The 25,458-nt window shown below is 44.7% G+C and overlaps 1 protein-coding gene across 1 annotated transcript in view; it reads right to left on the reverse strand.

Annotated features, from left to right (window-relative positions):
* FAM20A (FAM20A golgi associated secretory pathway pseudokinase) overlaps window positions 1-24,896 on the reverse strand; it is a 46,006-nt gene extending 21,110 nt beyond the window's left edge. Inside the window, exon 1 of the mRNA XM_075177949.1 lies at window positions 23,070-24,896. Coding sequence (XP_075034050.1) covers window positions 23,070-23,392 — 323 coding nt within the window. The 5' untranslated portion in view covers window positions 23,393-24,896. The remainder of the gene's footprint in view (window positions 1-23,069) is intronic.
* Window positions 24,897-25,458: the final 562 nt, after the last annotated feature.

Below are 25,458 nucleotides of genomic sequence, written 5' to 3' on the forward strand. Positions count from 1 at the left end.
GTTTTATTAGTATTAGCTAGAATTTCTAAAGCACCAACATTTTACATAACACTGCACAGCCTATAAGACAGAAAACAGAGGGCCCGGTTCCTGAGATCTTACCATGTAAAGTGAAAAGGGAGCATGGAAGACAAGAGTCAAAGGAAGATGTTGGGCTTGAAGCAGTCAGTGTATTTATTCTCCGGATGATGCGTGTTTGGTGACCGATTAGAAGTAGAGAAGCCAGGACACAGTCCAGTGGTGGAAGCTAGAGAGTTTCAGAGATGAGGAGCCGCTTTAGAGAAGTCCAAGAGATGAGCGTGTGAGGAGATAACGAAAAGGTCTATGTGTCAGGTCTTTGGACAAATGTAGTTCCAGACAAGAGAAGTCTTGATGATGTGCGTGTGAGGAGATAACAAGAGGGGAGAGGGAATGAGCGTAAAGTCTTGGAACAACTGCAGTGGGCGGTTAGGCGAGTTCCAGAGTGATCCTATAGATGTGCAAGTGAGGAGATGCTAAGAGGGGCTGGATCGAGCTCAGTGGGCAGCTGCGAGAGCAGCAAGATTCTATACGTAGGATGGAGCAGAATTGCACCTAGGCAAAACCATGTTGTATTGGAGGGGGAGGTAAATTTAAAATGTGAGGACAGATTTATAGTTAGGGTAGGGCATGTCCTAGATCAACTTTTAATGTCACAAATAAAGCTATCAAGTATTTGTGTGCTACATGAAAAAACAAAATAATTTGCACCCCATGCATTGTAACATGGTTTTGTCCAGGAGAAAACTAACTCATTTTTTTGCCTAACTTTCCTTAATGAATTAGACCCTATATGTATAAAATCCGGGTGTGTTAAGAGCTTGGTGGCACTATTTCTCAGAAGAGGGTGTATTATAGAGATGCTGGGCCTGATTCATTAGGGCACACATTGTGAGGCCAACTCGCGCTCCGTATTCTGTGCACGTATCCATGAGTTGCGGACTCCCAAATTCATCAAGGAACGGATCTCAAGATACATGTACTGTTGACTTCCAGTGTAGATCTGCTACAGTGTGGATTCGTCCAATCCCTTTGTTGATTACAAATTCTCAAAACAACGCATAGGATATTAAAAAAAAATAAAGAATTAATGTCACCTGGTAATAATAAAGGCATTCATGAAAAAAACTGTGTGGGGGAGGGGGGAAGTATTTTATTTTTAATTTTTTTCATGAAATACATTTATTAGAAAACGATTAATGTCTACTGAACATACAAATACATTTTACAGCTGCCCGTGATTGCAAAGTCATGTTACAGGATGTATACATTACTGATTGGGACTTAGACTAGCCCCAGAGCTAATGCAAGAGATACGGCAGAAAAACAAGTTGCGTTTATGACCGTAGAGCTTGATAAGGCCATGGCTGCGTGCGCTCGAGTTTGGCACGCCACTTTTGTACATGGAGTACGGCAAAACGCCGCTTTTCCGCCCTCTTCATTCTCCAAAATCGGAAGCTGTAGTAAGTGCTCCTTGCACTCACTATCGCATGAACATTGCTTACCCACTTTCTCGGCCGTATCTGTCTGCTCTGCGCATGCGCAGAGTGAATCTGCGTACCGTGCGCTAAAAATCGGCAGATATGTGCCCTAAGGAATCTGTGTACGTGAAGTCAGAGTGATGGGATGTGAGGTTGGCATAGGAGGCAGGCTGTGTTGACAGTGATGGAAAATTCAGGGACATGACTAAGCATGTGATGGTGGAGGAAATATTACTAGTTCATTTTTGGATAAGCTGGGTTTACAATATCAGTGTGACATCCAGGCTGAAGAGACACAGAAGAGGTGTGCACGAGTAGTGAGATGAATGTAAGTGTGGTTTAAGATGTAACACACACAGACAATGATATCTTCTGTTCTTGGAATGTCAATACATTCCAGTAAGGACATTGTGTTGTGTGCGGGCAGACTATACCTTCTGTAACACTTCATTCATTGTGGAACAGATGAGGTCATCGATGAGAGGGTGAGGGTGCAGCATAAAGTTTGGCTCCCCACCAGAAACATTCAACTTATTAAAATATTTTGTATAAATCCAATAAAGATGTATTCTTTAAAATGTATTATATCAATTTATTCCTATGGATCTGTGGATAACAGATTTTTTTTTAATGAATCTCATGATTATATCTATAGTTCCCCTTTAAGGCCCTATCTGAATTATGATGTGTGGGAAGAGGATGCTTCATTGCTAGAGATTGTTGTATATCAGTTACTGGATAATTACAGAGCTACTGAAACATTTATGTAGATGGGATCCACAATTCTAAATACAGCAAAGTGCAATATTCACAGACTCGCCATAGTCCCAAACCGGCACAGTGTAGCTCTAAGTCTCCAAATACACATACACAGCGGCACAGTGTAGCTCTAAGTCTCCAAATACACACACACAGCGGCACAGTGCAGCTCTCACTCCCCAAATACACACACACAGCGGCACAGTGCAACTCTCACTCCCCAAATACACACACACAGCGGCACAGTGCAGCTCTCACTCCCCAAATACACACACACAGCGGCACAGTGCGGCTCTCACTCCCCAAATACTCAAACGCAGCGGCACAGTGCAACTCTCACTCCCCAAATACACACACACAGCGGCACAGTGCAACTCTCACTGTACAAATACACACACACACAGCGGCACAGTGCAACTCTCCCTCCCCAAATACACACACACAGCGGCACAGTGCAACTCTCCCTCCCCAAATACACACACACAGCGGCACAGTGCGGCTCTCACTCCCCAAATACACACACACAGCGGCACAGTGCAACTCTCACTGTCCAAATACACACACACAGCGGCACAGTGCAGCTCTCACTGTCCAAATACACACACACAGCGGCACAGTGCAACTCTCCCTTCCAAAATACACACACACAGCGGCACAGTGCAACTCTCACTCCCCAAATACACACACACAGCGGCACAGTGCAACTCTCCCTCCCCAAATACACACACACAGCGGCACAGTGCAACTCTCCCTCCCCAAATACACACATACAGCGGCACAGTGCAACTCTCACTGTCCAAATACACACACACAGCGGCACAGTGCAACTCTCACTCCCCAAATACACACACACAGCGGCACAGTGCGACTCTCACTGTCCAAATACACACACACAGCGGCACAGTGCAACTCTCACTTCCCAAATACACACACACAGCGGCACAGCGAAACTCTCACTCCCCAAATACACACACACAGCGGCACAGTGCGGCTCTCATTCCCCAAATACACACACACAGCGGCACAGTGCAACTCTCCCTCCCCAAATACACACACACAGCGGCACAGTGCAACTCTCATTCCCCAAATACACACACACAGCGGCACAGTGCAACTCTCCCTCCCCAAATACACACACACAGCGGCACAGTGCAACTCTCACTGTCCAAATACACACACACACAGCGGCACAGTGCAGCTCTCACTCCTCAAATACACACACACAGCGGCACAGTGCAACTCTCCCTCCCCAAATACACACACACAGCGGCACAGTGCAGCTCTCACTGTCCAAATACACACACAGCGGCACAGTGCAACTCTCCCTCCCCAAATACACACACACAGCGGCACAGTGCAACTCTCCCTCCCCAAATACACACACACAGCGGCACAGTGCAACTCTCATTCCCCAAATACACACACACAGCGGCACAGTGCAACTCTCACTCCCCAAATACACACACACAGCGGCACAGTGCGACTCTCCCTCCCCAAATACACACACACAGCGGCACAGTGCAACTCTCACTGTCCAAATACACACACACAGCGGCACAGTGCAACTCTCCCTCCCCAAATACACACACACAGCGGCACAGTGCAACTCTCACTGTCCAAATACACACACACAGCGGCACAGTGCAGCTCTCACTCCTCAAATACACACACACAGCGGCACAGTGCAACTCTCCCTCCCCAAATACACACACACAGCGGCACAGTGCGGCTCTCACTGTCCAAATACACACACACAGCGGCACAGTGCAACTCTCACTCCCCAAATACACACACACAGCGGCACAGTGCGGCTCTCACTGTCCAAATACACACACACAGCGGCACAGTGCAACTCTCACATCCCAAATACACACACACAGCGGCACAGTGCGGCTCTCACTCCCCAAATACACACACACAGCGGCACAGTGCAACTCTCCCTCCCCAAATACACACACACAGCGGCACAGTGCAACTCTCCCTCCCCAAATACACACACACAGCGGCACAGCGAAACTCTCACTCCCCAAATACACACACACAGCGGCACAGTGCAACTCTCACTCCCCAAATACACACACACAGCGGCACAGTGCAACTCTCACACCCCAAATACACACACACAGCGGCACAGTGCAACTCTCACACCCCAAATACACACACACAGCGGCACAGTGCAACTCTCACACCCCAAATACACACACACAGCGGCACAGTGCAACTCTCACACCCCAAATACACACACACAGCGGCACAGTGCAACTCTCCCTCCCCAAATACACACACACAGCTTCACAGTGCAACTCTCACTGTCCAAATACACACACACAGCGGCACAGTGCAACTCTTCCTCCCCAAATACACACACACAGCGGTACAGTGCAACTCTCACTCCCCAAATACACACACACAGCGGCACAGTGCAACTCTCACTCCCCAAATACACACACACAGCGGCACAGTGCAACTCTCCCTCCCCAAATACACACACACAGCGCACAGTGCAACTCTCATTCCCCAAATACACACACACAGCGGCACAGTGCAACTCTCATTCCCCAAATACACACACACAGTGGCACAGTGCAACTCTCACTCCCCAAATACACACACACAGCGGCACAGTGCAACTTTCACACCCCAAATACACACACACAGCGGCACAGTGCAACTCTCCCACCCCAAATACACACACACAGCGGCACAGTGCAATTCTCACTCCCCAAATACACACACACAGCGGCACAGTGCGGCTCTCACTCCCCAAATACACACACACAGCGGCACAGTGCAATTCTCACTCCCCAAATACACACACACAGCGTCACAGTGCAACTCTCCCTCCCCAAATACACACACACAGCGGCACAGTGCAACTCTCCCTCCCCAAATACACACACACAGCGGCACAGTGCAACTCTCCCTCCCCAAATACACACACACAGCGGCACAGTGCAATTCTCACTCCCCAAATACACACACACAGCGGCACAGTGCAACTCTCCCTCCCCAAATACACACACACAGCGGCACAGTGCGGCTCTCACTCCCCAAATACACACACACAGCGGCACAGTGCAGCTCTCACTTCCCAAATACACACACACAGCGGCACAGTGCAACTCTCACTGTCCAAATACACACACACAGCGGCACAGTGCAACTCTCACTGTCCAAATACACACACACAGCGGCACAGTGCAATTCTCACTCCCCAAATACACACACACAGCGGCACAGTGCAGCTCTCACTCCCCAAATACACACACACAGCGGCACAGTGCAACTCTCACTGTCCAAATACACACACACAGCGGCACAGTGCAACTCTCACTGTCCAAATACACACACACAGCGGCACAGTGCAGCTCTCACTTCCCAAATACACACACACAGCGGCACAGTGCAACTCTCACTGTCCAAATACACACACACAGCGGCACAGTGCAACTCTCACTGTCCAAATACACACACACAGCGGCACAGTGCAATTCTCACTCCCCAAATACACACACACAGCGGCACAGTGCAGCTCTCACTCCCCAAATACACACACACAGCGGCACAGTGCAGCTCTCACTTCCCAAATACACACACACAGCGGCACAGTGCAACTCTCACTGTCCAAATACACACACACAGCGGCACAGTGCAACTCTCACTTCCCAAATACACACACACAGCGGCACAGTGCAACTCTCCCTCCCCAAATACACACACACAGCGGCACAGTGCAACTCTCCCTCCCCAAATACACACACACAGCGGCACAGTGCAACTCTCACTCCCCAAATACACACACACAGCAGCACAGTGCAACTCTCCCTCCCCAAATACACACACACAGCGGCACAGTGCAACTCTCACTCCCCAAATACACACACACAGCGGCACAGTGCAACTCTCACTGTCCAAATACACACACACAGCGGCACAGTGCAACTCTCACTCCCCAAATACACACACACAGCGGCACAGTGCAACTCTCACTGTCCAAATACACACACACAGCGGCACAGTGCAACTCTCACTCCCCAAATACACACACACAGCGGCACAGTGCAACTCTCACTGTCCAAATACACACACACAGCGGCACAGTGCAACTCTCCCTCCCCAAATACACACACACAGCGGCACAGTGCAGCTCTCACTCCCCAAATACACACACACAGCGGCACAGTGCAACTCTCACTCCCCAAATACACACACACAGCGGCACAGTGCAACTCTCACTGTCCAAATACACACACACAGCGCACAGTGCAACTCTCACTGTCCAAATACACACACACAGCGGCACAGTGCAACTCTCACTGTCCAAATACACACACACAGTGGCACAGTGCAATTCTCACTCCCCAAATACACACACACAGCGGTACAGTGCAACTCTCCCTCCCCAAATACACACACACAGCGACACAGTGCAACTCTCCCTCCCCAAATACACACACACAGCGGCACAGTGCAACTCTCCCTCCCAAAATACACACACACAGCGGCACAGTGCAATTCTCACTCCCCAAATACACACACACAGCGGCACAGTGCGGCTCTCCCTCCCCAAATACACACACACAGCGGCACAGTGCAACTCTCCCTCCCCAAATACACACACACAGCGGCACAGTGCAACTCTCACTCCCCAAATACACACACACAGCGGCACAGTGCAACTCTCACTCCCCAAATACACACACACAGCGGCACAGTGCAACTCTCATTCCCCAAATACACACACATAGCGGCACAGTGCAACTCTCACTCCCCAAATACACACACACAGCGGTACAGTGCAACTCTCATTCCCCAAATACACACACACAGCGGCACAGTGCAACTCTCACTCCCCAAATACACACACACAGCGGCACAGTGCAACTCTCATTCCCCAAATACACACACACAGCGGCACAGTGCAACTCTCACTCCCCAAATACACACACACAGCGGCACAGTGCAACTCTCCCTCCCCAAATACACACACACAGCGGCACAGTGCAACTCTCACTGTCCAAATACACACACACAGCGGCACAGTGCAGCTCTCACTCCCGAAATACACACACACAGCGGCACAGTGCAACTCTCCCTCCCTAAATACACACACACAGCGGCACAGTGCAACTCTCCCTCCCCAAATACACACACACAGCGGCACAGTGCAACTCTCTCTCCCCAAATACACACACACAGCGGCACAGTGCAGCTCTCACTCCCCAAATACACACACACAGCGGCACAGTGCAACTCTCCCTCCCTAAATACACACACACAGCGGCACAATGGAGCTCCCCAAATGAAGACATGTGGTTAAAATTTTTGTAACATACTTTATACCAGCTATGAGTGAAAAATGTTCTCTTATAAAACACCTCTATGTCACTCAAATAAAAATGTGGTTCACGTTATTTTCCTACAATCAAATTTGACTAATAAATAGAATATAACCTTCTCTACTTCCGCTCCCCTAACGTGTGCCTCCACCTCATCAAGCGTTTCCTACACCGGCATCCTGACCCTGCCTCACCGTCAAACTACCACCTAATCTCTCTCCTCTGACAACTCTATTTGCGACCCTCTCCAATCTGGCCTCTGTCCCCCCCACTCAACTAAGGCTGTCCTCACCAAAGATACCAATGACTGTCTAGTTGCAAAGTCCAAGATTCAATTCGCTGTACTTACTCTTTGTGACCTATTTGCGCTTTTGGCACTGTGGACCACCCTCTTCTGCTGCACACACCCTTTACTCCATTGGCCTTGGCCAGACAGTCTTCTCTGGATTCACCTATTATCTCTCGGTCAGATCATTCTCCGTCTCTATCTCCACCTCCTAATCCCCCCTCACACTTCCCATTGGGGTCCCTCAAGGCCATCTTTTCCACTTATTTCATTTTCATTATTATCATAACTGTGTTGTAAAATGGAGGAATGAACAATTGCTGTTGAGGGTGAAGATGTGATGGGGGAGGGAGCAGTTACATCAGTACCTGTCCTCATCATCATCATTTATTTATATAGTGCCACTAATTCCGCAGCACTGTACAGAGAACTCACTCACATCAGTCCCTGCCCCATTGGAGCTTACAGTCTAAATTCCCTAACATACACACACACACACACAGACACAGACACAGACACAGACACAGACACAGACACAGACACAGACAGACAGAGAGGGAGAAACTAGGGTCAATTTTGATAGCAGCCAATTAACCTACCAGTATGTTTTTGGAGTGTGGGAGGAAACCGGAGCACCTGGAGGAAACCCACACAAACACAGGGAAAGCATACAAACTCCATAAAGTCATGGTCGGGAATCAAACTCATGACCCCAGTGCTGTGGAGCAGAAGTGCTAACCACTAGGCCACTGTGCTGCCATCCTCATCTTCCCTACGCACTTCTGAAGCGCCCACCAATGGAAGACTCATTGGGGCATATTCAATTAGCCGTGATGTTCCCCCCAACTCTCAACATCACGGATTTCTCCTCGCATCCCTATGAGGGGCAATGAGAAATCCACAATGTTACATCACCGCCGAGAACCCCCATGACCGTTCTGGAGGCACTCCACAGCTAACTGAATATGCCCCATTGTCTTCAGCCATTACCATGGGAAAATGTCAAGATTAAAACCACTACATTTTTTTTTTACTTTGCAGAACAACGATTCTCGAATACGTAAAAATTTATTTCAGTTTATACTTCTTAGCAAAATTTTGCACCCACAAGAATTGTTGCACTCTCCCAAAAGCCTTGCGCCCTAAAAAAAATTTAATTTCTGTGTTGGTTTAAGATCTTCTATGTTTTTTTTAGCAAAACAGTGCTAACATTACGATCTATAGACATTCATAAAAAAAACCCTATTACAAGCTATAAACTAGCAGCCACACTGTGCACTTTACACCACTACAAGCTGCTGACATTAAGAGCCATTGACATTTTTTGTCTTTTACTTCTTGTATTAGAGCCACAAACAATATCAGCTATAAACATTGCGAGCTATTAGGGTCGGCAAAAGAACCATAAACCAACAAAAAAAAGAGCTTAAACCTACACAGAAAATAGATTTCGACGTCTTAGAACAACAGATATTTATCCTGATAGAGACCCGCAAGAACCGACCAAGAAGGTAACCATTGAAGACCAATATAGTGACCTAAACAAGGAAAGACCCCCTCTCTTCTCTCCCCTGTCCCTTCGTCTCTTTTCTCCACAGTACCAACAAGAAGATACTAACCAACATTCTAAGAAGCTCCAAGAGGACCACCAGCGGAATACGATACATCCCACAGGTAAACACACATCCACCAACACACCTTAATCTACAGGACCGAAACTCCTGAACATTCCGTCATGCAGCAATCACTACAACAGACCTCCCACTAACATGTGCAGATGGTCCAAGAACCTTTTTTCTTCCATAAGATAAAGATATAACTGACAAAAACTGAGGGTGGCTGGGGCTGGGGGGAAGGTTGGCGTGGATTAAAATGGCACAAATGGCCTCAGGAAGCAAGCGAGCAATTGCAGCACATGCATGTCACAGACCAGTGTCGCCACATCTGTGAGATACCATCTAACGACCCAAATTCCCCCCTTGATATAAGTCTAGGATACCTACATAGATTCAAGTTTATTTATTGTAAAGACTGGAAGATATTGGTATTTAAAGGTTAGGCTAAACAATTAGCATGGTGGTGTAATGAGTAGAAGCCGAAGTCCTGGCAACAAGACTCAACAAGACTTCCTAGTGGTGTGTGCTTGGGACATCACACACACATTTGTGTAACAGATTCTCAGGGGCTTATTGCAGTAATTCAATTAATTAATTGTAATTAAATGTATGAATGAGAGACCCGCTTTGGGGTGTAGTTTAGCTAGACTTGTGATAGGGGAGTATAAGGTTGTGTACTGAAGCTTTGTTTATTTAAACCCTTATAGTAAACATCCAAGTTATGGGCACGGATAGTGCGCTCGTGACAATGCTGATAACTCTATTACTTCCCATTGCTATATTCAATTAATTTAGCAATAAATCCCACACACACACACTCACTCAAAAATAAACTAACTGTAGCTAACAACATGAATATATAAGCTGCCGTTTGTCAAACTCAGAACACGTGTTTGTGGCAGCTAATACTCTGGGTCCTATTTATCAAAATTATACCCACTGCAGCTATAAAAACTAATTTATAGAATTAATTTATCATCTTTTGATCCTACTGAGCCATTATTGTGTCTGTGAGCCGGCAGATTCCACTGCTATAAAAAAAAGATTAAATTCAAGTCTTAAAAAGAAAAAAAAAAAAGCTTATATACATAAAGTAGATATAATATATAAGTTATATTATACCGACAGTTTCTTTATGCACTCCTCTGCCCAGAAAATGTATTATCTGGAGAAGGATGATAGGCCTGCTCATTTTAAAATGACTTGCATAATCAATAATTTATTTTGTCCGCTGCTTTCCTTAGATGGTAACGTTTTTTAACCAATGACATTCAATATGCCGCTCCTCATTTTTATTTCCCCAAATTTATGATGCACTCTGCACTGAGGAATGTCGTTTTGCTGGTCTGACATACAGTATGTCAGGGGATACTGGAGACCTTACTGATCCCTGAAAGCTGCGAACGTGGACTATATTGCTATTCCTCGTTGGTTTGGCGCGGGTCATAGACACAATTTCTATATATTTCTCTGTGGAGTTTGTATGTTCTCCCTGCGTTTGCGTGGGTTTCCTCCGGGTGCTCCGGTTTCCTCCCACACTCCAAAAACATACTAGTAGGTTAATTGACTGCTATCAAAATTGACCCTAGTCTGTCTCTCCCTGTGTGTGTGTCTGTGTGTGTGTGTGTTAGGGAATTTAGACTGTAAGCTCCAATGGGGGCAGGGACTGATGTGAATGAGTTCTCTGCACAGCGCTGCAGAATCAGTGGCGCTATATAATTAAATGGTGATGATGATTGTGATTTCCTTAAAACTTTTTCACTGCTCGATTTAATATATTTTGCCGAACCCACAGCAGTAGGGGGACAGCGATAGCCAGAGACAATAAGTTTGTCATGGGGGTCAACTTTATTACTACATAGGGCACAAAGTAAGAAAGCCCCATTACCAGTAAAAACAGGGAAAACAAAGGGGCTTATCGGCTTTTGCTAAATAGGCCCCTCAGTCTCTTACCTAGTTGTATCTTGGTAAAAAAAATATAATAATAAAATGTGTCTCGCTGTCTCTCTGCCTGCGTCCATCCATGCTGCTGATCCAACCAGAAGAGAACGGTATGGCGGCCATATTTGTGTCACTCTCTCCCAATATACACGGATACTCGAGGATGCTGGGAGATGTAGTTTTTCCAGCAGCCAATCACTGACAATCTCCTCAGGAAACCTTAAACCAGCAGCAACCATTATATCAGTTTATTGAAATATATCATATTTACATTCTGGTGAAGTCCTAGGAGTAAATGTATGCGAGTTTCCGGCGGGTTTGAAAAGTGGAGATGTTGCCTATAGCAACCAATCAAGAGTTTAGTTATCATTTATTTAGTACATTCTACAAAATGACAGCTAGAATCTGATTGGTTGCTGTAGGCAACATCTCCACTTTTCAAACCTGCCGGAAACTCGCAGCTTGATAAATTTACCCCCTCGTCAGCAACCACTTATCCATAGACAGCGATAGTAAAGTGCGCCACCACAAATACAGGCTGTGAAATATAATAAACTGGTCAAAATGTTGAATATTATTTAGATCACAAAATGTTTGTGCTAGATGCATATTGTTCCTATTTGTGATGCTAGACTTCACAGAATTCACAAAAACTGATTCAGTATATTGGAGTCATTTTTTAAAAAAATAGACAAAGTCTTCATAATTATGTTTAAACTTGAACTAAAAAAAAGGCTTTTATATGATTGTTTACATTAAACAATGCAAATATTTTTTACGCTTAATTTCTTTCTTTAAAAAATTTAACGCAAGGATCACAAAAAGTCTTGGCAGGAGATACAAATTTTAAAGACAACTTTTAATATATATCGTACCTGCCTACTCCCCTGGATTGTCCGGGAGACTCCTGAATTGCGGTTAGGTCTCCCAGACTCCCGGGAGAGCAAGCAAGTCTCCCGCATCCTGCAGGTCGGGTGTCAAAATGATGCGATACAAAATAAAGATTCTGCCAGGGGGCGGGCCAAAATTATGGAAATGGCCCCACCCGCTTACCATTTGGCCACACCAGTCCGAGCGAATATGTACATGTGTGACCCTGCTAGCCAGTTTACACATGCACAGGCGAAACTTAAGGCCCAGACTTGGATTTTCAGTTCCACATAAAAAGAAAAATAATTATTGTAAAAAATATAATTTTTTTTCTTAAATAAAATATTTTTTGAAAATATTGCTTATTGAATGCTTTATTCCCATTAATTTTCTGCTATCGTCACCCTGAGATGTAGATAACTGAACAAGTTTTGCAGTAACACATGTATGAAATGGACAACACTGATAGAAAATCCGTTTCCACGTAAATCACGTGTGTGGATGTAGAATGTGGGTCTGCCTGCTCAGGTGAGTTTGTTACAGAATATTTTGGATTAAAAACAGATATAAAAAGATAAGCTGTTCCCTGTGCTCAGTCAATACCGATAAACAAGCTGCCCTGTGATTTTTTCCCAGAAGAGGTCACCCCGGCAAAGGTCACATTCTTATCTAGACAATGGTTTGTCAAATTAACCCTGCAGTCATTGTACAACCTCATCAGATGGTAACTGCACACTTCTTCAACAAAGATCAGCAAAGCAATGTTCTGTTGTACTGCTAACTTTGCAGTGAATGGAATCCTATTGTCTCAGGCGTATATTACAGCCTCAAAGTCAGGAGTACAACACACTTGCTCTGCTTGATTCCTCACATCCAGACTCTCTCCCTGTCCTGCCGACTCCTCCTTAAAAACATTGCCAGAATACGCCCTTTTCTTACTCAACATGTTACCGAAACTCTTATCCATTCTCTCATCATCTCCCGTCTTGACTATTGCAACCTCCTGCTATCTGCCATTCCTGACACCCATATATCCACACTTCAGTCCATCCTAAATGCTGCTGCAAGATTTTCCTCTCACTGCTCCACATCTGCTGCACCACTTTGCAAATCCCTACACTGGCTCCCTGTGTCCTCCAGAATCAAATTCAAATTACTCACCCTTACCTACAAACCCCTCAACACCAGCCCTTCATACATTTTAAATCTCATATCAAAATACTCTCCCACACGCCCTCTTAGAACTATCTGACCTGCACCTTGTCTCGTCTCTGGTAACCACCAATGATGACGCAAATATTATGTCACGGGGGCTTGACCAAAATGACACAATTTTCGGAGCCCCGTCCCCTGCACGCCCACCTTCCCCCGGCAGCCAAATCTAAAATGTTGGCAAGTATGGATTGCAGCATGCTAAAGTAACAAAGCTATTTAATTTTAGAGGATTGCATCAAATATCGCAGTCCCAGCTGTTGTCTATGGGGGCTGAAAATATCTTATTTATCAAGCCCCGAAATGTTAATTGTCCAAAATTGTGACAATCCTTTAGAGGGCGGGGCCAAAATGATGCAATTCGTCAAGCCCCACCCCCGCACGCCCAACTCCCCCCAGATCTCCCTGAAGCCAACGAGGAAAAGTTGGCAAGTATGTGATATACATCTTAAAGGGCCATATAGTGGCTATGAATAAAAGATGTCACCATCTACAGGCAAGCGTCAATGCGCTAATTAATCACACAGTGTTCCGGACTGTTTTGCAATGAAAATCCTTACACAGTTGAATCTTGTAGCAGATATACCTTATGAGAGAGTTCCATGGATTATGAGAGATCCGTGGACTATGAGAGAGATCCGTGGACTATGAGAGAGTTCCGTGGATTATGAGAGAGTACCGTGGATTATGAGAAAGGTAAATATACTTTATTGCAGCGATACAAATTCCGTTATCGCTGAAATTTAACAACGACAAAAAAAATTACCTTCAAGGCTCCCAGGAAATACTGGCCCGGGGCAGAAAGGGTTAATTTGTCGCAGTACAGGGCCCTGTTCAGTTCCAGGGTCATGCGCCCTGGAACTGAAAGCCAAGTTTTGGGCTTCGGTTCCACTAATAAGAAAGTTAAATAAATACTGTATAAAACAGTGTAACAACAGATTCAATATGTTTTCAAAATTAAAAAAATAATATTTTAAATATTACTGAATTTTATTATGATAATAAAGAATTTTTAAAGGATCTTCATCTGTTGTGTCCATACCATAACAGGCATTACGGCCATTCTCCTGCACCCTGGCGACTTGCAAGTGAAGTGGGCGGGGGCCTCTGTGACGCGATTCACCAAGAATCACATAACTCTGCCCCCGCCCCTGAGTCAAAATGCCGTAATTAGATGATTTGCGCCCTCCTATGCTGTTGCGGCGATGTGTAGGCGAGTATGCGTTACATTACCACATTATAGTTCACTTTAATACCTCACCTGGAGAACTGTGTAGAGTTATGGAGACACTTCTTCTAAAAGACTTCAATAAAATAAATCAGAGATGGGCAAATAAAATGGTGGATGGGCTGCATGACTTCAAGAGCCGAACATGTAGCACTTAGAGGAGAGAAGACACAGGATTGATAAGATAGAAACATTAAAACATAACAAAGGAATGTATATAATTCAGGAAGTCAGTGTTTTCTAGAGTAAAGATACAAACATGCAAACTGGAGGGAGGAGGACTGGAAGGTACCATAAAGAAGTGTTATTTTTTTTTTGCAGAAAGGGTGATTAGTTTATGGAATTGTCACGAAAAAGTGTTGGGCACTCATACAGTAAAAATTTAAAAATATTATATAATAACCAAAAAGATGGCATGCAGAACACTGAAGGCCAAACGCAGCCAAAGAAACGCGTGACGTTCCGTGGCCAAATGCAGAACGAGGCAAATATTCCATAGACCAGTTTCGCTCATCTGAGCATGGCACCAACATGTGGCTACCACGTAATGACGCTGGGCATTTCCTGAAGACAACTGACCTTTCATGACAATTTGCAGTTTGATTTCACGATTCCAGGACACAGCTCACAGAAATCTGGGGGGCCAGGTTGTTTTCTTACGTGGAAGCACAGAATTTGTACAAGATCTAGAGGATGACTCTTGTGGAGCTGAGCTACTTGTAAAACACTTCAGGTAATATCATGATCAACAATGTTTTCTCCGAACGGCTGGTCATTTTCCTGTGAATTACGATCATAGCTGTGTTTACACGGCCAGGCTTGGCTGCTATCTCCTGTGCGCTTAACCTGCGTAAAATCTGCCTTTCTGCTTTTGTCTTGTCATTCATGAATACACTCAGCCTTGACATAATCCCAGCTGTGCGTAAGAAATCCAAACAGAGTATCTGTCAGTCTGTAGACTTTAACCTATATACAAAACACACACATTTGTTATAACTGAAATGACCACCACCCAACGTAAACAAGCCAGACTTTCAAAGTGATCACCAACTACTTTAGCATTAACTACCCTTTAACTTACTCTAAGAGCAGACACCGCGAATGACACAAAGCACAAAGTCCAAGGAGGTTCAGATGGCGCTAAATCCCCCGAAAGCTGCAGTTAGGGGTGATCACAGCATGCTAAAGTAACAAAGCTATTTAATTTTAAGAGGATCGCATCAAAAATCGCAGTCCCAGCCGTTGTCTATGGAGACTGTGAAAGCATCTTATTTATCAAGCCCCGAAATTTTAAGCTTTACCCCGACGGCTAACGCCAATTGAAGATGGCGTTAGCTGTTCTACTGACAGGCTTTGTGCTCAGCTCCATAGGAAATTTGCAAAGGCCGTTAGAATATGTCAGATTGCAATCACTTTACTCTAGACTATAAGCCAGGGTGATAATTAATGTAAAGAACATAGAAGGGGTCAAAATTAGACCACATAACAAGAAGTGCTAATGTCCACTTGCCCATAAACCGATATATAAAGGATTACATGCAGACTATGGGGCACATTTATCAATCTTCTCATAAAGTGAAAAATAGTTTTCAATCCTTCTCGCATTGATAAGGATTAAACTAGTTCTCAAATTGATGATAAACGCAACACAGAAACAGCAGTTCCGATAAACTGCTGTTTCTGTGATAACAAATAATAATCATACTTACCACTGTTTCTTCGTAATGCGATGTCTCTGGATCTCCTCCAGGTCTTCTTCGCTCCTCTTCATACATCAATTGCGCATGTGCAGTTCTAAGAACTGCACATGCACACAGACATCTCCGCTCTGTCTCTGCAACTATAGTTGCAGAGAGCGAGCGGTGAGTGACAGGGAGGGATCATGTGATCCCTCCACACATGCGCTGTCCAGCTCTGCTCTCCGGAGCAGAGCTGACAGCACTGACATTTTTCATTTATGATAATGTACAACAGCTTCAGCTGACAAGTTTCCGAAAAAAAAAATATTTTTCAGAACTTGTTAGATTGCGGCCGGGAGCAGTCACCATACTGTAGAATGGTGACTGCTCCCAAAAACCAAAAGGGATGCACGATATCTGCTGCGATGCACCCTTCTTAAATATGCTGGGACACACAGAGGGACGTGTTTTTAACAGTAAGTGCACGATACTTTGCCATCGGTAGTTGTTAAATATGCCCCTGAGGAACAAGAGAAGAGAAGCCGCACTTAAAAAAACACACCTAATGTCTACTCTGACTATATTTGCAGCAATACACCTGGATATCAGCAGCAGCTGCAACTAAGAAGCAGCCTAAAAAGAAATACACGTTACAGATAATTAACCTCAATTTTCCCTGCAAAGTTCCATTAATAAACTATGCTGAATTTATCCACCTGTCTGTCTGTCTCTGCTCGGACAGATCAAGACTTCGTACACACTCCCAGAAACCATTTTAAAAAATCCTCAATTCCCCAGACAGCTGATAAACCTGACTGCTAAGTAACGCACATTGGTATCCTACACAGGAATGTAGGATAAGCAAAAGTAACCCCTTCATATCCCAAGTCAGAACCAAAACACAGGTAGGGATAATGTCTAGTTGGCACCACAAAATAGTCATTGTTTGCTTTACGCCAGGGTATTACAATATGAAAAATCCACCATCCAAGACCCAAATTCCACCCTTTAATTGTGAACTCTGGATATAAAACACATTACAACAAATCCCTTTACTGAACCAACTGAAGAATCATGTTCCAGACCAACAATCCTGACTCCCCAAGCAGCCCGTTCCCCCAAGAAGACAGCAGCTGAAGGGTAAAGAGATCCAGGGAGGAAGCGCAGAGATGAACTTCCCAGCATGCCAAACTATGTTCAGTTGGCGTTAGTAGTAGACGGGTGTGAGGCCAGACGAGAGCTGGACGGGACCTCCGCCTCTATCCTGAGAATTCAGCCTTTATTTCCACATATTTCTGTCATGAGTAAAAACCCTCCTCTGTTTCCTAACAATGTCGCAGGCTGAATGCTGAATCTCCATCCCCTGTACTTGCAGAGAGGGGAAAATCCCCAAATATTGTACTACTCTTACTACTTATATGGTACTAGATGCAAGGATGGCTCTGCTAGAACCTAATATTGACAAGGTACATTGAGAGGGTAGAGCAGGGGCCTCATAGGGGAGCAGAGAGGTAAATAATGAATTCACAACACTTTTTTTATGAAATTCTCTTGTAAATAGGAGAATAGTGACTTGCACTTCTTTAATAAATACCAATTAAATCCATGGAAAAAGGATAGCAAGAACTGCACGTTATACTGTATACGGAATAGGAGAAATTGTACTGTCCAGTTAGTCAGCATTATAAATCAGGGACAATATATTTCAAATCTGGGAATGTCTCTTTGAAATTAGAGGCAACAGGTAGCTATGGATTCAGCAGGTTACAGTATAACTGTGATAGATAGATTTGCTGAAATTCACATCCCAATGTCAGCCATTTGTGACTGAAAGAGTTCACTTGGTTTGTTCAGAAAAATATTGTTTAGAGTTCAGGCCTACAGCTTTGCAAGTCACAATAGGCTTTAGTTTTATTAGCAAGTTTCAAGGATATACAAGAACTGCAACTATGATGTGTAACAGTTATGTCCAGTTCCACAGGACATATATATGTTTCTTTGTTCTCTGTAATATTTGCTGATGTTGGACTTTGTGATTCACGTTTGCGCAGTGCTAAAATGTCTATGTGACTAAAACATTATATATAGATGATGATTTGTTTTGATAAACTCAGAGCATATACTACACCCCACCTGTGCGTGTATTTATTGTCTCTCCAGCCATAATGATATATCTTATCTGATCACTACCCATTGAAGAAGTATCGCTATCATGACCTTGGACAAGTCACATGACACTGGGCCCTGCTGTGTGCAGCAAAATTAGATTGTAAGCTCCGTTATGCTGGGGACAGTGACATTGAAGTGTAGAAAGCACAGATAGTTTTGACGTGGGCTTACAAAGGACCCGCTGGGACAGTGCTATGTCACAGATACCCGATACTGAGCCAAATGGGAATAAATTTAAGAAATGTACCTCTTCAAATATACTACATAGAGCTCTAGGAAATAGTCTAATGTGTTATTAGGGAAAAACTACATTTCCTCATATTTTTCTTTAAACACATTTTTACGATAGGGCAGAATATACAGGGCTGACTATTGTCCTGGTTCAAGTGTAAACTTGCAAATTGTTATATCCTGAAAATTTAGCATTTTATAGTAATCAATGAAGAGTTCTCTTTTTGAAAATGTTTTATTTTAAATGAACACAGATACAAAATACAAATAGTGCTATCCAATAACAGGTAACCTTTAAGTAACATTAATATATATGCTTAAAACTAGATTCATTAGATTTGACTGTGTGTGTCTGTGTGGAGTTTGTATGTTCTCCCCGTGTTTGCGTGGGTTTCCTCCGGGTGCTCTGGTTTCCTCCCACACTCCAAAAACATAATGGTAGGTTAATTGGCTGCTATCAAATTGATCCTAGTCTGTGTGTGTATGTGTGTGTGTGTGTTAGGAAATTTAGACTGTAAGCTCCAATGGGGCAGGGACTGATGTGAGTGAGTTCTCTGTACAGCGCTGCGGAGTTAGTGGCGCTATATAAATAAATGGTGATGATGATGACAATTATTAATATATATATATATTGGAGGTTTTGAAACGTAAAGTGTGTGTGGGGGGGTCCTATATTTAATGTTTATATTCATTAAGCAGGGTGTGGCGTTCCAGCTTGTATCAGGCCCTGTATGCAGTGTAATAAGCTTATAACATGCTCACCCAGGCAGAAGACAATGACCAAGGGTGGTCTAAAACCAACATTTGACATTTCCCCTGTAATGCTCTCTCTATGTTGTGACATAAACCATTTGCAAAATTCAACAACAATGTGCTTTGGTTTACTCAGAAATAGAAGTTAAAATGTTACTATATCGCTTAGGAGCTTCCAGTTGAGCAGCCGGCACAGAGATTAATGCTAAGAATACAATTGTGCGTAACTTGTGTTACATACAACAATTGACGCAAGGTTTTCTTGCTACTATCTACAATTTGTCACTTGTCATTATTTTTGTATAACCTCTTGTTTTTTGTTTTGAGACAAATGGCAACACCATTAAAGTCCATGGGCTGGGGGTAAAATCACGTAGCAAAATATCAGTCACCATTCTAGCTAGTTCCATATATCCCAGCTGTGTGGTTTAGCTGTAGATGAAAGCACTTCTCACCTCTAGAAGACTAGCTGGTTGGCTTGTACATGCCCTCATGCAACTTTTACTAGATACATTTCTTTCTATCCATATAGTTTAAAAGATTCTAAAGAGAGTTGCCTGTGTGTGTCTGTATGTTAGGGAATTTAGACTGGAAGCCCCAATGGGGCAGGGACTGATGTGAATGAGTTCTCTGTACAGCGCTGCGGAATTAGTGGCGCTCTATAAATAAATGGTGATGAGGATGATGAGTAGGCTGAGATACGCTCACTCAGAGTTACATGGAAGTGAATGGTAAATGCTGTTCCTCTGTCTAAATCAGTGATGGACAACCCAATATACTTCAAGAAGTAAATGTGTAGCCCTCCAGCCTTCAAAAGGGGCGCACATTACCCTTCATTTCATGAATGAAAACAACAACCTGAATACTACCATGACACATCCACATCACTCATCCTAAATGCTCCCACGTGCTCCAAAATCCCACCACATGCCCTCAGACACCCACTTGTACAATGCACCCACATATGCACTCAGACCTCTCATGTACTCCTCCACATGCAACTCAGACCTACCCATATGCCCCTCAAACCTCACCACCTGCCCCTCAGATCTCCTCTCTATGGCCATCAGACCTCCTACACATGCTCCTCCAAGCCCAACAGTCTGCCCAGCAGACATCTCCACATGCCCAGTAGACCTCCACCACCTGCCCATAAGACCTCCCCCACTTTGCTATGCCCACAGAGGAAGGAGGGGGATCAAACTGGCCAGAGCACACTGCACTCTCTCCCTCTCCTCTTTCGGTACGTTATGTGACCTCCCAGGGTTGTGCAGTTGATGCTGAGGTCTGTTGTTCCTATTCAGACTTATTATCAGCTTGGTTATAAGGCAGAGAATAAGTCAGATCGGGTGTAGCTGGCTGGGGGCCACAGGTGAAGGGTCGCTTGGCCGATGTTGGCCCTCCTGTTCCCAACACTGGTCTAAATGCTGCACGCAACATGTCCCATTCTCTTCCACGTTATGATGAGCGGACGTAACGTAGAGTGTCCTCTCTGTAGAATGCTGCAACTTCCTGACTATTGCAGCATTTTAGAATATACATGTGACCCAGTCATAAAGGCATTTAGTACATCATTAAATTCAGTTCAGGTTATTGCCATTGGAAGATGAGTGTGACAATCATAAACAGAGTATTAGCTCACTGTGAAAGGAGTCAGATTCGCAGGTCTATAGTTACAGAATGACTAAACAGGTAAGTAGCACATTACCTGGAATTCCAGTCCTATGAATATACAGAGCTAATCATTCACCTTATATACAACAAGACGCTTTCAATGACAGCACACACGCTATCTTTGCATATTTCAAAAATATCAGATTAAGAAGAATCAGATTGTGACTTTAATCCCATTTCAAATGACAGCTTCCCCCCAGTTTTCTATTACCCGCAGATTCACACATTTACACCTGATTGTATTCAATCTATCCTCACTGGCACGTTTTGACATTTTACAATTCGATTACAAATGACTGGATCTTAAGATGGAATTTTAATGTGTATGGCCAGCTTCACTGGTGAGAAAACTGTCATTTAAACTATTCCCCATGTGACTTAAGCCCTCAGGCGATGTGTAGAATTATCCAGGTGTCAGCGCACTGTGCTTAGGACCTAGTTAATGAAAAGTAATTCAGCTGAAATTAATAAATAGACAGAACATCCTTAGACAAACAATTTCAAGGATTTGGACAGGAAAGTTTAACCCCATAGTGTCCAGGCAAGAGTCCCTTTCTGTCTGACATATACAGGGAAACTGGGTTTACCATATTTCTTGCCTGGGACATGTGAAATACATATGGTGCTGAAAATATTCAGCTGTTCTGCAAACATAGATCACGCTTCCAAGCTGCCTGCCTACGTCATCTGTGCTGGCTATAAATGACAACTTGTACAGATGTGGAAATTGAAGCGAATTAGAAAAATATTGGAAAACTTTTTATTTAGAAAAACAAAGAGGAAATCTGTTAAATAAAAAGGGTGATCTGAGCCTGGCATTAGATGACGGATTGTTGTTAGGCAACATGACATGTTTTCCAGTTCTCTTCTTAAGCACAGGCTTATTAATTAGGCACTAATTGGAAACAATCCATTAGTAATATTATTATTATTGTGAGGAGAGCAGGAATATAGGCACTGATTAGTGGGCCTAAGCTTACTTACCTGCCTGATGAAGCCCTTCCATACATTGTTTAGTTATAGTATATTAGAATAAGATATGTCTGGTCGATGCTTTCCTATTGGCCGCTAACAAATTGACCCTAGTCTGTGTGTGTTAGGGAATTTAGACTGTAAGCTCCAATGGGACAGGGACTGATGTGAGTGAGTTTTCTGTACAGCGCTGCGGAATTAGTGGCGCTATATAAATAAATGATGATGATGATATAAATCTATATATCAATGTATACTTACAGATTTTAGCTACCTGTGCATGGTGTGATAACAAAGCTCACCAGAAGTTAGAGAGCTGCCCTGTTTCCCTCTGCTTGTCCGTTGCTTCCTCCTCAGCATTTAGTCTTGGTATATCCACAGCCACCCATACTGTCTCAGCATAATATAGACGTGCACTTAGCTAATGACAGGGCACTGTGCATCTGGCAACAGACAGAAATGGAACAGATGCTCATATAGGGCCTAGACCAGTGTTGGCTAGCCTGTGACACGCCAGGTGTTTGTGAAACTACAAGTCCCAGCATGCTTTGCAAATATATAGCAGCTTATTGCTGGAAGGGTATGCTGGGACTTGTAGTTTCACAACACCTGCAGTGTCACAGGTTAGCCAACACTGGCCTAGACTGTATATAAATCATGATCAAGTAAAGTTTTGGTGTTAAAGACCATTCATGCCACTCAGACTGGCCATATTGTCATATACGGTAAATGTTTTAGATCACGCTATGCGGTTAATTAGATACAACTAATGGATCTTTTACGGCTGTCACATTGAGTTTAAAGTATCTACTTACGTTGTAGTGAGACAATGTCTTCTTACCTGTTGAGGCTGGCGACCCTTCTCTTGTAGTTGCGGATGGTTTCCTGGGGGTGTAGCAGTAAATCCTGGGGTATGGATTTTGTGCCTTGCTCCTGATACAGAGGATGAGAAAAGAGCTGCTGGAGTTTTGAGCCAATATGACTGCTAGTAGTCCCCTGTCCGGTCTCTGCAGTGGTATTCACGCCAGGTGAATGGGTCTTGCAGTCACAGCCCCGGCTGAGTCTGATCTGAATCTCTGGCCACAGGTGGAAGTAAATATCAGCCCCCAAGAGAGCAGACAGAACCAGGACTAAGAGCAAGCGGTCCCTGCGGAGGAGCAACATGCTGTACCTAGGTAACCAAGAAAGTGACAGCTGCAGATTTGGAGCCAGGATGGAGATGGAGCTGGGTGGCTCTGCCAACAGGTGCTATTGGGCGACACACCGTGACTGTGTCCTAGACTGAACTGAATAGGTGAATCAGTGTCTACTCTACTGGTAACACTTAATGGGTGCTTATGTGTGATATACAGTGGGTGGAGTACCTGGGGAAATAGCTGTTCACAATCAGTGGGTGCTCTGCTCCAAGTTCTGAGTAGATGATACAGGTTTTGGTACTGAGTGACAAATGGTAGCTGTGTCTTGGTTGTTGATGGTTGAGAGCGGGTATAAGTTCCTGGGTGGGGTTCCCTGGCTGTTAAAGGGTGCCAGTGGGTGCTGTGTCCTGGCTGATGATGGGTGACAGTGGGTGAGGTGTCCTGGCTGATGATGGATAAGAACGTGTGCCGTCTTCTGGGTGCTGTGCCCTGTCTGTTGATAGGTGACAGTGGGTGCTGTGTCCTGGGCGCTGACAGTATCCTCGGCATGGATGGCAGGTGTCATGCAGAGCAGGTGATGTGCTAAGAATCTTGATGGCTGATGTATAACTGACCTTACTTTCTTATAGATGGGGGACTCACTGCCAATATAACATCCTGAATCGTCAGGCTGCAGATGGGTGTCACAGTTTTGATGGATGTTGTGTCCGGAGTGCTGATTAGCTATATGGCAATAAAGTGCAGAGCAAGTGCTGATGTATAGGTAGGTGGCACTTATTGGGTGCTGCGTCCTGAGCTGGTGAGTGACACTCACCAGATGCTGTTTACAAGGTGCTCAGACAGTCGCATATGGCAATGCATGGCTTCATATGATGTCACTGCCTAGCACACAGGTCTCTGACAGTATAGGACTCCGGCAGTATATGATGGTAATGTGTAGCACACATGCCTGTAAGAGGGCTCCGGGTGACAGAGGATTCTCAGGCTCTTGCAGTCAGTGTTCTGTAACCGGCTGCAGGGCAGACTCCCCGGGCTGAGCTCTGTAACCTCCAGATGATGTGATCCGCCTGACAGAGGCTTCCTCTCCCCGTGGCTAGAGCTGCAGGACTGAGCGGCACTGCACACTGAGCTAACCCCGCACTGTACTGACACTGCACCGAGATCAGCACAGCACTGACACTGCTCCCTCATACCTGGTCACTGGACTCCAGGACTCAAGTTGTGCAATAACTCAACTCTCTGTACACACGACTATGCCTCGTTTACGGGGCACAGCGTAACATCCAACTGCGTGCGCCTCAGTTTGCGCAGGGACGCCTATATATCATGCACTTAGCGGAGTACTACTGTAGGGTGACATTTGCAGAGGAGCATAAGTTTAAACTGGCCAATGGAAGGAGCTGGACGGAATAAGGGTGATCCTAGAAAATAGTATGGAGTGAGTAGACGCACTCGTGGCTTAATATTGCCCGGCGGCGCAAACGCGAGAATTGGTTTTAGACGTAAATGAGATTAAAACATCTAGTCACATCATGCAAAACCAAGTATTTATACAGTGTGCATCAGAATGAAAGTGAAACAAACCCCTTAGACCCCACCTACCAGCCTCTTATAGGTACCAACCCTAACCTTGTACCTTTACACTCAAGCTAGTCCTTCATTAACAGGAACTGATTATCCAACAGGCTGACCAGCCTGCAGCCTAGGGGGTGAGGCTTTTGGGGGGTGCCAAATTGTGACGGAGAGGTATAAATTGAAATTCATTTTAAAACATAGTTGCCTCCTCTCCAGGAATGTCTGGGAGACTGTAGAATTTATGAGCGTGCTCCTGGGAGAGCAAGGCAACCTCCCGGGTCCTGGACACAATTAAATGGTGGGGATGGGGCTTATGACGCAAATCACACGTCATCATGGCCCTGCCCCCTTCCATAATAGGCTAGAACTAATAATGTGCATTTAGGGGTTGGGCCACATGATGTGATTTGCCGAGCCCCACACACGCCCACCTGACCCGCTCCCCCCCCCCCCCCCCCCCCCCGCATCTTTGGCACGTTTGTTTTAAAATATAAGAAAATGGTTAAAAAGAAAATATGA

This window comes from Mixophyes fleayi, chromosome 6, assembly GCF_038048845.1.
Source record: "Mixophyes fleayi isolate aMixFle1 chromosome 6, aMixFle1.hap1, whole genome shotgun sequence".
NCBI lineage: Eukaryota > Metazoa > Chordata > Amphibia > Anura > Limnodynastidae > Mixophyes > Mixophyes fleayi.